The 14,625-nt window shown below is 41.7% G+C and overlaps 1 protein-coding gene across 5 annotated transcripts in view; it reads right to left on the bottom strand.

The window, feature by feature from the left end:
• Positions 1 to 6,527: 6,527 nt before the first annotated feature.
• GPAM (glycerol-3-phosphate acyltransferase, mitochondrial) overlaps positions 6,528 to 14,625 on the bottom strand; it is a 61,801-nt gene continuing 53,703 nt past the window's right edge. For all 5 annotated transcript variants that reach the window (XM_064373874.1, XM_012447993.3, XM_012447995.3 and 2 more), the window contains 4 exons: positions 13,883 to 14,023; positions 12,503 to 12,692; positions 11,288 to 11,346; positions 6,528 to 10,339 (listed from right to left, as the gene is read on the bottom strand). In XM_064373874.1, coding sequence (XP_064229944.1) covers positions 10,223 to 10,339; positions 11,288 to 11,346; positions 12,503 to 12,692; positions 13,883 to 14,023 — 507 coding nt within the window. In that variant the 3' untranslated portion in view covers positions 6,528 to 10,222. The remainder of the gene's footprint in view (positions 10,340 to 11,287; positions 11,347 to 12,502; positions 12,693 to 13,882; positions 14,024 to 14,625) is intronic.

The raw sequence follows: 14,625 nt of genomic DNA, 5'->3' as shown, positions 1-14,625 counted from the left end.
TTAGTTTGGGTGTCTCTAAAAGCCGCTTCAGAGACAAGAGTTTGGCTGCAAGTCATTTATGTGCGACCTGACACCAGGAAGGCCCAGTTAGGGACTGTGAAAGGGAGACACAGAAGGGAGAAGCCAAGAAACAGACGCTAGTGAGTGGGTCACTGCTGTGGGCAACTGGAGCATCATCCCACCCACAGGCACCCTCCAAAGCAGGCCCCTGAGGGGCTGAGAGGGTGAGCTGTTTATCCCCCAGCTCTCAGCTCTGGGGTGTTGGCTCCCAAGCACCAGAGGCAGAGACGAAGAGCTCCCTCCACAGACAGACCCAGGAAGAGAGGGGTTGCAGGAGCATCCATGGCTGTCGTCCAGGGTAGCTGAGGGGATGGAGGGGACCTACAGAATCTACTGCAAAACTCTGCCTCAAGGAAGTCCAATTCCATGACCAAAGCCCATCCTCATACCTAAACTACACTGCAAAGCACCTCACACTGGCTCAGCTGGTTTTCCTAACACTCCCGCCAGACATGTGGTCACTCATTATTACTAGCCCTAATTCACACAAGGGAGAGAGAGATCAAGTGTGTGCCCAAAGGCATATAACCAGTAACTAACTCTACTTTGCAGACTTGATGACCTTCAGATTACTAAAGACCTTGCCAGGTCAGGGGCTACCTAAAACAGCAAAGTGTTTAACCCTTTAAAATCATTTTGTAATTTTTAAAGTTGATTTCCTTGGAGCTTTCTGGGAGTTCACCTAGTGTAGGGTGTCTCCTGCCTGTGCCTGGCTTGGCCACAGTAACTCCACACTCAGTATCTACCAAGTCCTAGCCACTCACAGAGCCTTGAGACCCACGTCTTTCTGACAGTTACTCTTTCCACCCCCACATTTCACCTTTATATAAAATTATTTCCTGGACCCTCAGAAGATTTTATCGTTAATAAAACTGGATTAAAACAGGAAGCCTAGGCATGCCATGTCAGTTGAACCTCCTGGTTCAAAAGATTAGAATAAAAAAGTGCAATGAGGCCGAGCGCGGTGGCTCACGTAATCCCAGCACTTTGGGAGGCCGAGGTGGGTGGATCGCCTGAGGTCAGGAGTTCAAGACCAGCCTGACCAATATGGTGAAACCCTGTCTCTACTAAAAATACAAAAATTACCTGGGCGTGGTGGTGTGCACCTGTAGTCCCAACTACTTGGGAGGCTGAGGCAGGAGAACTGTTTGAACCTGGGAGGCAGAGGTTGCAGCGAGCCGAGATTGCACCACTGCACGTTAGCCTGGGCGACAGAGCAACACTGTCTCAAAAAAAAAAAAAAAAGTGCAATGAATTGTCACAGAGAGAAAGAACTAAATGCAAGGTTGTTACTAATAAAATTAAGTTTCATCCTGACCAGAAACAATGATTGTGTTCCATTGCACATTTTAGACGTACTCTCTAAATTTAATTTCCTGCTTTGTGTTTGCAGTGAGAGGGAATTTCTATGGGGGAATGTTAAGGAGGCTGGAAGGCTCCTACAAAACAGATTCTATGAAAATTCCTGATCTGGAGGTAGACATTTTCTATAAAAACAAACAAATGAAAAAATAGCTTGTAGTTTAGAGCCTTAAAGTATGATGTAGCTTTGGCCTTGTTAATATCATTAACGTCCCAGGATTGCAGGCTTGGAAGTCATCCATTCGGTGTCTTGGAGGGGAGAGGTGTCTCCTGACTACAGATGGAGGGGAAGGGACCAGAGCCTGCACAGGGAGGGAGAGCAGGGTGGAACTGCTGCCTGTTCCCTCAGCCACGAGACACAAGTGAGTTTTCCAGCCCACTTAACACAGTGGGAGACTTCAAAGTGAACCTGACTAAAGCTCGCTTTGTGCGCAGAACAATTCCCAAATACCATCTCTAGATTCTGTTTCAAATTCGTTGTTCTCTCTTCCAGACATGGACCCACCAGGGGTGCTAAGTGACCCCACCAAGCATTTGTAAAACATGATATTGAAGATCAAGTTGGAAAAGCAGCCGCACAGCTTCCCAACACCATGACCTTGAGAAATTGCTCACATTCAGGTTACTATTAGGGTTGTTTAGGACCATGATCAGCATGGTGTCTGGAGCATACAATTCTAAAAATACCACCCTAAGCTAAATTGCTGAGTATGGCTCTGTGCCATAACAGATTTACAATAAGCAGTAGCACATTCTGGTTATTTTCAACCTCAAAGACTCTCCTCCTGCTCAACTCTGTGCAAGACAGTCTAAGAGAGCTTCTGCAAAGCCCTTTGCTTACTTCCTCCTCCCCCATCCTAAGGATGTTTTCCTAAGCACTGTTTTCCCTGTGCTTCTATCAATTGCTCCAATTGAAGCTTCCTTGGGTTTGCAAACCCCAGAAAGAAGCGTGTTAACAATGATCAAGAGCAAACGTGAACTCTGTCTTACCAATCTTCAGCAAACTACTTCACCCCTGAGCCTCAGTTTTATCACTGGTAGAATGGGACTAATAGTACCCACCCCAGAGGATTAGAGATGATACATACAAAGTGCTTAGCACAGTGTGTTGTGCAAATTTAAGCCAAGAAGAACAGAGAGACCAAGAGTGGGTCCTGGGTTTCGGCACCACAGTGACTAATGACAGAAACGCAAGTCAGTCCCAGGTATGTCTGCCACACTGTTTTGCTGGAGCCAATTCACTTCCTTCCAGTTCCACATCATTATGTCATTCGCCAAGCTTCACATCAAACACATGGATGATTCAACTTTGCTGCAGGAGAACTTGGTCATTTTACTGACTTGTGCATATTCCATTTGGCTGGTGTTGACTGGACTGAGGCAAAGAATGTTGCTTCTGGTCTAGTTTCTATCAACTTACTGTGCAAGCACTGGTAATTTTCTCTTCTGTAAAACTTGGAGGCAGAATACTAGGTGACCCCTAATTTCCTTCTGAAGGACCCATAAGCTTCCTCAGAGCTACACTTTCTGTCCTTTGATTCTCTGACATCTGAAAAAGACTGTCTAGCTTGGGAGAGACTGCCCCTCCTGGTACTAGCCAACTGTTAGAGATAGCAAAGGACTCAGCCAGGAGCCTACTTTGATATCCACACTAATTAATCCAGAGCCATTCCTTCTCAGTCTGGCCCATGCACTCTTGTAAGCAATATTGCTCTACCTAACTCATCCCAGGGACCAATACCAGAAAACTAGGGACCACCACTATAGTTTAGTACCTAATGAAATTATCCAACTGTTCAATTAATTATTAATCCTAAATGGTTCACTCTGCCCTGTCCTACCTTGCCTTTCCCTCAGAAGCATCAATAAAGGCTCTGACCTAAGCTCACCGCTCGCTCCTGTCTTCTGCCTCCTGACCATCCCTGTCTTCCCCATGTGGCCCTGTGCAGTGCGTCCCATGCCTCCTGTCTCTGCAATCTATGACTGTAATACACTGTGTCTCTTCTGCAGCCACACCTAACTGGCCATCATATGAAAGCATACAAAATACACACAGTCGTTTCACACTTGCAAGCCTACAGAACACTTCCACATTCATCAAACCTAATTTCATCTTCAAAAATCCATTGCGCATTTGCACCTATGCCATATGGAGAACAACCATGCCCACAGAAGCGATGTGACCAGCTCTAAGTCTGCCTGTGCACAAGAAAGCCAGCTCTCAGCCCTGGGTTTACCGACCAAGGGATCAGTTTAAAGGACTGTATAAAACTCACACACAGAATTAAACTCAGGCAAGGCTCCTTTTCACAGATTGAGGGCTGAGAAGCACCTCAATGCCTAACTTTGTGGTGTAAGTCACCCAACTGCACAGGAGCTATGCCAGCATCTACAGAGACGGCCAGGCAATGATAAGGCTCGAGGCTGCCATTTCTCGTTGTAGAAACATCTCCAGGTGCATAGAGGATCTAAGCACTGTTACTTGAAAGTCCAGCTGTCTCATTTACTTGATTGCTTTAACACGTCCTGGAGGAAAAGCCATTTTGGAAGGGCGTTTATCACCCATGCGCTCTCCCTTCTTTTTGCTTCCGGAGTATATTGTGTAGAAGTGCAAAATGCCAAATTTTGCCAAGGTAATGAGTCTAGAGCAAGGGTGCTCAAACTTCATGTGTATCAGAATCACCTGAGGACTTGTTAAAAGACATATTGCTGGTCTCTGGGTTGGGGCTCAAAGTAGTTGCATTTCCAACAAATTGCCCAGGTGATGCTGATCCTGCTTGTCTGGTAACACTTGACAACCACTGGTGTAGACAGAGCCACCATATTCCATGGCTCCTTGAAATCCTCACTGTGGGCCCCATGCTGTACTACTTTTTCTTCATTAGGAGAAGGGAATCAGTCCTCCCTTCCCCACCACGCACAGCTAGAATCATGAAATAGAAGTGGGATGTTTGCCCACCATTTCAACAATGGAGAAATAATAAAGCAGGTAAATTTGGCCTCAAACTCTCCAAAAGTAAAAGAGATGAGCTTTGTGGGATTCTCTGAGAGAGGTTACTTGGGGACAACTGGGCTATTTCTGAGTTCTCTCTAACAAGTGCTCAGATTGGTTCAAGAAGCAGAAGTTAAATGTTTTATAGTGCATAAACATTTCCTTACACGTAAACTCAAAGACTGTTACAATTCTCAGGTGATAAATACCTGGCTATATATTCTTAAGAGACCTTCTTTCTCAATTCCAGCAAAATTCCTTGTCACTAGCAGCTGCACAGCCCATGAATACAGCAACCAGACAGTCTATCCTGCACACCTAGACTCTTCTAAGAGTCAGAGGGGATTGTTGATAATTACAAAGAAAAGGAGGGTATGGGCATAGGGTTAGCCCACCAATAAGGAAGTAAGCAACAAGGTGAAACGCACACTCAGGCATACTACCTCTGCTCTTGCCTTAGGGAGTCACCTCACTTCTAGTAAGTACCATATGATGCATCTTGGCTATGTAGGTTGGGAACTTTGAGCAGGTAGTTGAAGGCGTGTCCATGTGTGTTCTTTCCTTACTGATCTTCCACCAACCTGCAAGACAAAAGAGGCAAGATGTTTTCCCAGAAGGCTGGAAACTGAGCTTGTCCTCTCATTTACTCTAATCACTCGTCAGCCCCCAATGCTAGCTTGTTTTAATACACACTATCTTTGATATGGGCACAGGAGTGAGTCAGATGTCAAAGGCTGACCCAGATGAGCTCAATACCTAAACACCACCAGTCTTCATCAGATACTTGCCTGAAGCTCTAGCCCTGCCTGAGTCAGATGACCAAAGTTAGCTTTCTCTCCCCTGGGGATTGCCTAGTAGCTCCTCCTGGAAGGGGCACCTTGAAACTGGCCCTTTCATGCTTCTTTTTCCTAAGCCAAATGATATGAACTGGCAGTTGCCAAGATGGAAATGGCCTGGAAAGGCAATTTACTTGATCCATATATGTTGCTGGACTATCATGTAAAAATTAGATGCTTTCACATAATACACAAGTTCAGATTATATTGATTTTTTTTGTTGTTTTACATCAGAGGATCCGTCAACACCACCAGCACCATCTGGTAAAGGATGGGAGGGAAAGAAGAGTTGGAGAAGAATGGAGTCATGAAGGGAGATGGGAGACAACAGGGCCATGGAAACTGAAGGGGCAAGGGAAGCCAGGTGGGGGTGTAAACACCACAAGTGCCCCTGTACTTTTAAGGAGGCATGTTGGAATTTTACTAGCTAAGTGTGTAGAAGACAGCAAGAGCTTAAAAAGGACAATAATAGGACTAAAATTAGAGAGTAGACTAACCATCAAGAGATGAGGCTTCAAAATTAACATCCACTTACCTAGTGGCTATCAGTTAGAACTTAGCTACAATAAAAGGAAGGTAACCTCTTGCAGCAGCAAGAGAGTTGCTAATGCAAAGAATGAATGTGCCGGGATTGGGGCACAGTCACAGCAACAACATCACGGAGGAAATCAGAAGGGTTCAAAGTTTAGGGAGAGGGGTTGGCTGGAGAACGGATGGGGTGGTCTTGGGCATCAATCAGTTTCACAGTCACATGATGCATCCAAATGACACGGACATCATCAGCAGGTACACCTTTACCACTATTCCCAGAACACTCTGGAGATCAGGCTGTATGTGAGAACTTTCAAAGAATCCACAAAATCTATCTGTGCTCTGATAAAAGAAAGAATTTTCTAGTCAAAAAAGTAAACTAATATTGTTTGATCAACTGTGATAAACTGGTGGAGAAAACACTTTTTATAAACTTAAATATGTAAAAATATCACAAGCACCAAGCTTAAAGAAATCTTTACAAAAACCCAAAGAATCTCTCTAGAATATGGATATTTACTAAACAAAAGGAGAGCAATACCTAAGTAGACCTATATCTCCAAATGCTTGATCAAATTTGGAAAGCTGTGGGTCAATAATAAAAGCATGTACTGTAGGGTCATACATTTATGTAAGATATCATTAAGCATTTTAGTAAGTTTCTATGTAAAGTCAGAAAAGAATAATTGTTCGTATAATGAATTATGTAAGAAACTGTTTTAAATACAAATCCAACACATCAAGAATATGTTAATTTTTTGGTTTATTAAAACAAATCTACATTTTCTGTTTCTTGCAATACATTAACAATCACAAAAATCAATCAGCATTTCCAAGTATGTTTCGCTCACAAAATCACGCAGTATTTCACAGTACCTTACAGTAATTCTTTTTACAACAATCTTAACATTTCTTTGTACAACAGGCAAATAGTTTAATACCTTCCATCAAAACATTTCAGAGCTTTAGATGTTTAGAAATAAGGTCAAGAATCTCTTTCAAATGCAATCATTAGTTTGTATTAAACTAAAATGCCAGATGGCAAGTCTCAGGTTTCTAAGAAGTTTTAAAAAAACGGGTTTACAGCCCATAGTAAGTCTTATAAACCTCAACAATAGGTCCTGTCGTGTCTAAACACTACAACTACCTGTTGATAAAAGTCTGCATTCCATTGTACAATACTTTCTTCTAGATCTGAATTAAAACCTTATTTACCCCAATTCATCCATGTATTCTGATACTTTCAGTGAAAAGGCCAGGATCGCTGGGGCTGTTCTATCAAAGGAAAGAGCTCTGATCACCTACATTACAATTTTCTGTGCTTATTTTCTCTAGGGGAGGAAATACATACCTATTCAATGCAACACTGGATGTTACAAAATGCATGCAAATTCTGCCCCAGTGCCATCTGTTCATTACCGGTTTGTCTCCTTAAAGAACTATCTAACATAGTGTTTCCCAAAATGTTCTCCACAGGACATTAATGAGAGGTTCATAGGTATCCCAAAGGAGAAAAATGTCCTGGTGTCAAACCAGTTTGGGCAATGCTGGGTTAAACAGTTTTCACTGCCAGATGCCAAGCCCTTACTGCGCTAAAGTGCATTGTAAGTTTCCACGTGCAAACTTAGTTTCCCAGCAACACCATTTTTATAACACACTGATGAACATCTCACAGAGCACTCACATAACATGGAGCACTATGGGAAATGCTTTTCCCCATCCAGGTTACTGGAAATTCCACAGTCTGAGCTTACATTCATTGTAATCTCAGAAATACTTTCTCCACTTACCCTCATGACTTTGTGAGAATTAACAGATCTCAGAAGGAAGGCTCCGATGCCTTCTCAGTTAGCAGTTCTACATACTTCACACTGGTTTTCGCCTTTTGTTTTTCACGTAATTTTAAGAGTGCAAAAATTCCTTCCTCTCTTCTGAATCACTTAGGACATTCTCATTTTTAAAAAGAGTAGTTTCATATTGCTTAATATTGTGTGTGTGTTTTTTTTTAACTTGACTCACAGTCTTCCCCTGAAGGGCATGCATTTCATGTTATAGAAATGCAATAAAGTAAACTGTAATAAATTATTTACAAGCACCTAGTTTGTTTAACCTTATGTGGAAGCCATTGCTGTTGGAAAACAATGAGAATGTATCTTTTAGCAAAATGGTGCATCTGGAAGCTTTATTGTGAAGATGCTTTTTTTGCTTTTTTTTTTTTTTCAGTCATGAGGCACTGAAGAATGAGTTGTGCTGAAATTAACTCAAAGGTCAGCTTGTCTGGATGAGCCTAACTTTGGTTGAGATTTTTCTCCCTTAAAAAAGATTTTCAAAGCACCAGTTAATTACAAAAAGCATGCATATTTATCCTCACAGTGAGTTAAGTGGCGAGAGCTAGCAAATCATACATTGCATTCCCCAAAGCATCTGATTGAACTTCTAGAAAACAAAACCAAACAAAAGGGAAAATAACGCAAGAGAAGCCATATTTTCTCTGCTCAGGCTGGCAAAGCAGCAGCTCTTTGCAGCAGTGACAGGCAGGGCAGAGTGTCCACTGGGAACTGAGTCCCAACCTTGACTAATGGTGAGCTTGAGTAATCCTTAATCTACAATTTAAAGGATGAAAAAAAGAGACCAGTGAAATGTTTGATTTCCCCTGATAAGGGGAACACCCATGGGAATACACAAGACCCCCTGGGTACCCTCCAAAGTAGCCAAGAAAAAGATGTGTTCTTCTACCCTACTCAGTAAAATGGAATGCTAAAATGTGATATCTTATTTAACATCAAAGCTACCACAACTGACAATGACTTAATGGTACATGAATTCCTATAAAGAAAAAATATATTTTAAATGCAGAACTTGAGAGGGATCACAACAGCATAGCATTATTGCTATGAGTTTCAAACATGATATTTCATACAACATGAAATATCAATCAGCATCCATCCCTCTCCCAAAACACACGCTATTTATGAGATACTATTAGTGTTTAAAATCCAAGCTTACAGAGGTAAAAACTTAATTCTCAGTACTTTTATACTAAATTCAAAGAATCTGTGTAACACTTATCTAGAAAAATTCTTAATTCCATAATATCTTAGAGATAAGCAACAGTAAACTGTTAGAAAATGTTTTAACATTACATGATCTTTAAGAAATCACCATAATTACCATAATAAACTAATAATTATGCTCCCTGCTCACAAAAGGCACCTACCTATTATGAACAGATCATTTTTCATAATTATTTACCACTATGTGGCACAAGGGTTTAGGCATGTAACCCATAAAAATTTGTTAAAAGCCACGGTTTTTCCTCAAAGCTAAAAATCCATAAATGCTTCTAACCATTACCAGTCAGCAGGGCCACCACATGCATAAACCGGACAGGCTGTGCCCTGCACAACTCGGGTGGGTACCAGCCACCTGGACTGGGGTGCAGTGCACAATCTGTGTGCAGTACAGAAGCCCTCATCAGTGGTCTGTAGCCAGAGCGCTGTATACTAACAGAGTCTTGTCAGCTCAAGCTAATCAAGTTAGGAAAGTTGCTATTTGGTTGGTGGACTTCCAAGGAACAGCTGTAGCTGTGAAAGGCAGGTGTTACCTGAGGGCTGGGACGGGGTACAGACATAAAACAGAAGGGTTCTAAATACTTGCTGGTCATTTAAAACTCAATGGCACTTTTTTATAGGAGCAAAAGCTTTCAACACCAGTTTTCTGGCCAAGTTTACCTAGAATTTTGCCAGCTAAACTAACTTCCTCATGTCAGCTATTTGATCACAATATCTCAGTTCCTGACCTAAACTAATATTGTCTGTTTTCACACAGCTCTTAAAAACATTTTCTAAATCTGACTGCCAAGGACAGCACAGTGATAACTGGGTGTGATACGTATCAGTCCATTCATTTATAAAGCACTTTAGGATAAAAGGTGCTCCCGTTAAAAATGTAGCTACTATTGACAAAGATAAAGCTGAGAAAGAGCGAATGGATGACTAAATTATTTTTAAAGAGAGCATTCACCATTAGCCAGAATATACCAACAAATTACCCGACAGCATTAAGTACACCATACAAGATTCAGTTCTAGAACACAGTTACATGTCTGTGTCCATCACAGTAATTAGTCCTTAAAAGCTGGACTTAAAATGTAAGTCTTTAATAAACTCCAAAATAATTTATTGAGATTTCACCTTATAGTCTACTGATTATGAATTGTGAATAGAGGCTGAGGTCCCCCCAGGTGTTATCTCTAGGCTTCTGTGTCGACGCAGAGCTGGGAAGATCACAGAACCATGGAGGGAGAAGGCACTTGTCTTCCAGGAGATCACTTCGGGACAGGGCAGGCCTGACCCTGTGACGGCACCTTCAACTCTCAAGCCAGAAGCTGGTACCTACAAGGGACTCATGACCTTCACTTGCCAGCCGTGCCGCATGTTACCTACAGCACCACAAAACTCAGAATATATTCTAGAAGTTTTTGCCGGTTGCATTGAGGTAGAAAAGTGCTGCTCAGTTCTAAAACAGACACTCTCTTTTGTTTGGTCTCCTTGAAAACCTAAAGAAAAAGTTTAGATTAAATTAAAGGCAAAGAAAACCACCCATTTCTATTACTAACCTGACCTGTGGTATCCTGGACCTCAGAGGGCAGTAAAGGCACACAAAACCATATCGTGGCTTTAAGTATGTATGCATGCATGTGCGTGAGTATGAGGTGGGAGTTACCAACACAAGCAAGGTTTTTTTTTTTTTTTCAATAGAGGTCAACCAACATAACTATATTCTAAAATTTCAGCCAACATAACTATACTATAAAATGCCTTAGGATAAAGTTATAAACAGTCCCTCAAAAAGGCCACTAGTATCTCATGGACTCACATTCCCCATGAATCATGAAGGTAAAGGACACCTGAGGATACTTCTAGGAATACTTGTAAAAATACAAGAAAGTAACTAAAAATCATATAGAATAATTAAGAGCCAGGATTGTGGTACAAGTTGAGCATTCCTAATCCAAAAATCAAAAATCTGAAGTACTCCAACATCTGAAACGTTTTGAACACCAACATGGGGCTCAAAATACATGCTCATTAGAGCATTTTGGGTTTTGGATTAGAGATGCTCAACCTGTAAGTATAAGGCACGTATTCCAAAATAAAAATTAAAAAAAATCTGAAATCCAAAACACTTCTGGTCCCAACATTTCAGATAAGAGATACTCAACCTGTAGCATCTTGAAACATATTGATACCAGTTATATATAGCAGTTTGGGAATAGATGTGAAATTAGTAAAATTCCAGAACATTCAAATAAATCTGCACTGATGGGCTTCAGCTTCAACACAGCCCTACCCATCCTACATGCCCCATTCCCAAAAGTGCCTTAATCATTAAACCAGCAGCAACTGCTGTTCTCGGGGTCCACCCCACCACAAAGGTAGCTCAAACAGACTAGACCTAAAGAGAACAGAAGACAGCTTTTATACCATAAATGGTGGACACCTACCCCAATATCCTTAAATATTTTCACAGCATTCTTCACCAGACAATATGTGGCACTCTCAGCTGGAGAGAGAGAATAAAACCCCATCAAACGGTTAGGCCTAACAAATCATGACAATCCCAATACCCACAGTAAGAAAGTATGGGGGGGCTAGAAAGAGAATGAGGGCAAGTCAGCAGACAGGGGTGGGGCCCCACTTCTACCACTGGCAATCTGTGAGGTCTCAGATGACTTGCTGCTTCTTTAAACCTACTTTGTCCTCTACTGAGGTAAAAAACAAGGGAGAGGGAGAGAAAGGAGGGTGTAGAGAGAGAAACAGGGAGGAACGGAGGTTAAGTAGAAATACCTAAAACATCCATCTTGCAGGACTTTTGTGAGAATCAAATGAGACGGTGTATAAGTATTCTTTAAGCTATACGGTGGTACACAGATGATTGCTACATCAGTGGAACCAGAGAAAGCATAGGCCTAGAGGTTAGGAAACAAGAATTCTGATCCCAAGATTACCCATTAACTAGCTGTGTGACCTTGGGTATTTTTCTCATCTATAAAATGAGGTGATTAGATTAGATTCCTTCTGGCTCTAAAGATTGATTCAAAGTAGATTCAGCTTCAAACTACAACTGTATAAAATACTACTCCCACCCCAATCATACCTCCTAAAACAAACAAGACAGAGTGCTGGCCAAGACGTGCAGCAAGTGAAACACACACCATTGGTGGGAGCACAAGTTGGTATAACCACTGGGAAGTTGTTTGGCGGTATCTACCAAAGCTGAATATGCCCAGAGCCTACAACCAGGCAATTCTGTTCCCACAGATACGCTGCATATAGGGGCACAGATGTTCACCAAAAGACATATTCAAACACGCACACAGCAACACTGTTCAAAGCAGCTGTGAACTGAAAATGACCCAAATATCCATCAACAGTGGAATGAATAAAATGTGGTAAACATTTATACAATGGAACACTACACAACAAGAACAATGGAACAACTATATGAATCTCAAATATAATGTTACATGAAAAAAGCCAGATGTAAGAGTGTATGACTGTATTATTCAACTTATGTAACATACCAAAGAAGAGAATAGTAATACTCTATGGAGTCACAGGTCAGGGTAAGTTTGCATTTTTCCAATTTTCTACAATTAGTGAATTTCTGTAATCAATAAAACAGAGATTTTAAAAGACTAAATAGTGACTTAACATACCATATACTGCAACATTTCTTTCTGTTCTGGTTATTAGGTATTTGTGCAACTTTTGCAGATATTCCGGTTCCGGAACAGGACCGCTGAAGTTGTGAACGAAGATGGCAGCAGAGCCGTAGGCCTCCAGCAAGGGCCCAAGGAGCCTCTGTAAGAAGGTGATAAACTGCTGGTGCTCCTTGGATTGGCTCACCTGAGAGAGCAAAAGCAGGAGATGAAGTCATGAGGAAGTGACAAGAGACACAAAACAAGTGGACAGACGACTTTCTTTGGAGAGCCAGTAACGTGAGAAGATGGCCACGCACACCAGCACTACCTGAAAGCGGCCCACTGCCCCTCATGCAGAGAATCTCTGCTGGAAAAAACTGCTGGCTTTCAAACATTCTTTATTGCAATCACTCACTTTTTTTATATATAGTATTTGAGGCTTATGTTCATTGAACAGCCACCTAGAAGAAATTTTCATAACTAAATGCCATAATTACGATATGTTATTGTCACTGAAAACAGCTGGTCTTAAGACAAGGCCCTCCACAGTTTGAAACCTGGGCTCAACAGTCACTCAAGTCTGCAAAAAGGCCAATGGGAGACCACCAAGACCATCTCAGTCCTTCAGCACCTATTCCCTGCCTCCCCTAAATGGCCTTTGCCCACAGTGCAGTACTGTGGGGAATGATGGCCACCATGACGAGTGCTTTATGGCTGGGAGGCTCTCACTGGACCGACCCAAAACACGTTGGTTCAGTGAAGCCCCTCTAGAGTGTGAAAGCAAGATCACTGCCCAGTCTTGAAACTAATACCATCCAAGTGAAAAAGAAGACAATTCAAACTGTCAAAAAAGAGTAACCCACATAGGGTCTTCAGAAAAGACGGGTCATTATTGCTAAGTTCTAAAATTATAAATTAAACAAAATTGATTTTTCTAAAAAGGACAATTTTTTTAATCTAAATTTTCTCCTATAATGGTATTTGTTTTAACTGACAGCAAAGAGCTTAACGTATGAAATTTTTGGAGGGATAGCAAGACTGACTCAAAAAGAGCAACCAGGCCGATGGCAGCTCAACAGCAAAACTGCTGCCTCATGAGGGGGTGCAGGTGTAGGGAAACAGGTATGCACCTGTGTATTTCATAAAAGGGTGATGAAAGTCTCATCTATGACATTTGTCCTCCTGACTTTTCAGGCTCTCCTTTCCTTTTCTACTTAAACTGAATAAGGTACTAATTCAACTCAAACAGTCTAAGTGTCTTTACCACATAGAAAGTACCAGAGCTAGTTGGGGTTCTTTAGATATGAAGACATCACCAGGGCTCCAGCTGATTTCACTGCAACATAAACTCCAACACATCCCTGTCATATCCACCAGAATTCTTCACCAAAGTACCTTCAGGTAGCAATCTCGCTGTTCCTCCCCAAAGTCACTGTCTTCATCTTCTTCATCACTTCTCCAAGACAAAGGTTCAGGAAGCTTCTTGTCCCACTGCTGCTCAGCAAGACTAGGACTCATATCTTCCTGGTCATCTTGCTAGGCCAAGGAGATGATGGATAGTAAATAAATATGCACTGGCACACAAACTGCCCAGTGGAGCCAGGACAAGGCAGTCCTCTTCTCTGGCCCTTCCTGGCTCTTCTCTGTTTAGCCATTCATAATGTCAATCCACTTCCCTTCCAAACTCAAACTCAGGGGACAAAAGAAAAGAGTGGGTAGGAGGGGAGAGCTCCCAGAAAGAGCAAATAAAAGCACCCCACATATTCTTAATTGATATCTACTTTTCCAGGCCATCCCCTCTACACCAAATCTACCAAAATTAAAACAGAATCTCAAAAATGAAAACTGCAGATGTGCAAGTTACAAGCACACCGATAGGTGTAATGTCTCAACTTAGCATACAAACCTCTGGATGTCACACAATCAATTCAGGATATGTTTTAGACAACACAACTTACAAATAGAAACCAAAATATTAAATAATCCCAAAGGACACTTCCTCTCCCTATTCTTATTTTTCGCATCTCTACATGTGAACATAACTATATACCAAATGTAATTATTGGTTTGTTTATTTATATATTTATGAGACTGAATCTCACTCTGTTGCCCGGGCTGGAGTCCAGTGGCATGATCTC

The sequence above is a fragment of the Aotus nancymaae genome, unplaced genomic scaffold, assembly GCF_030222135.1.
Source record: "Aotus nancymaae isolate 86718 unplaced genomic scaffold, 86718_ANA_hifiasm-v0.15.2.pri h1tg000010l, whole genome shotgun sequence".
In the NCBI taxonomy this organism is placed as follows: Eukaryota; Metazoa; Chordata; class Mammalia; order Primates; family Aotidae; genus Aotus; species Aotus nancymaae.
This window is presented reverse-complemented; position numbering and strand designations above follow the sequence as displayed.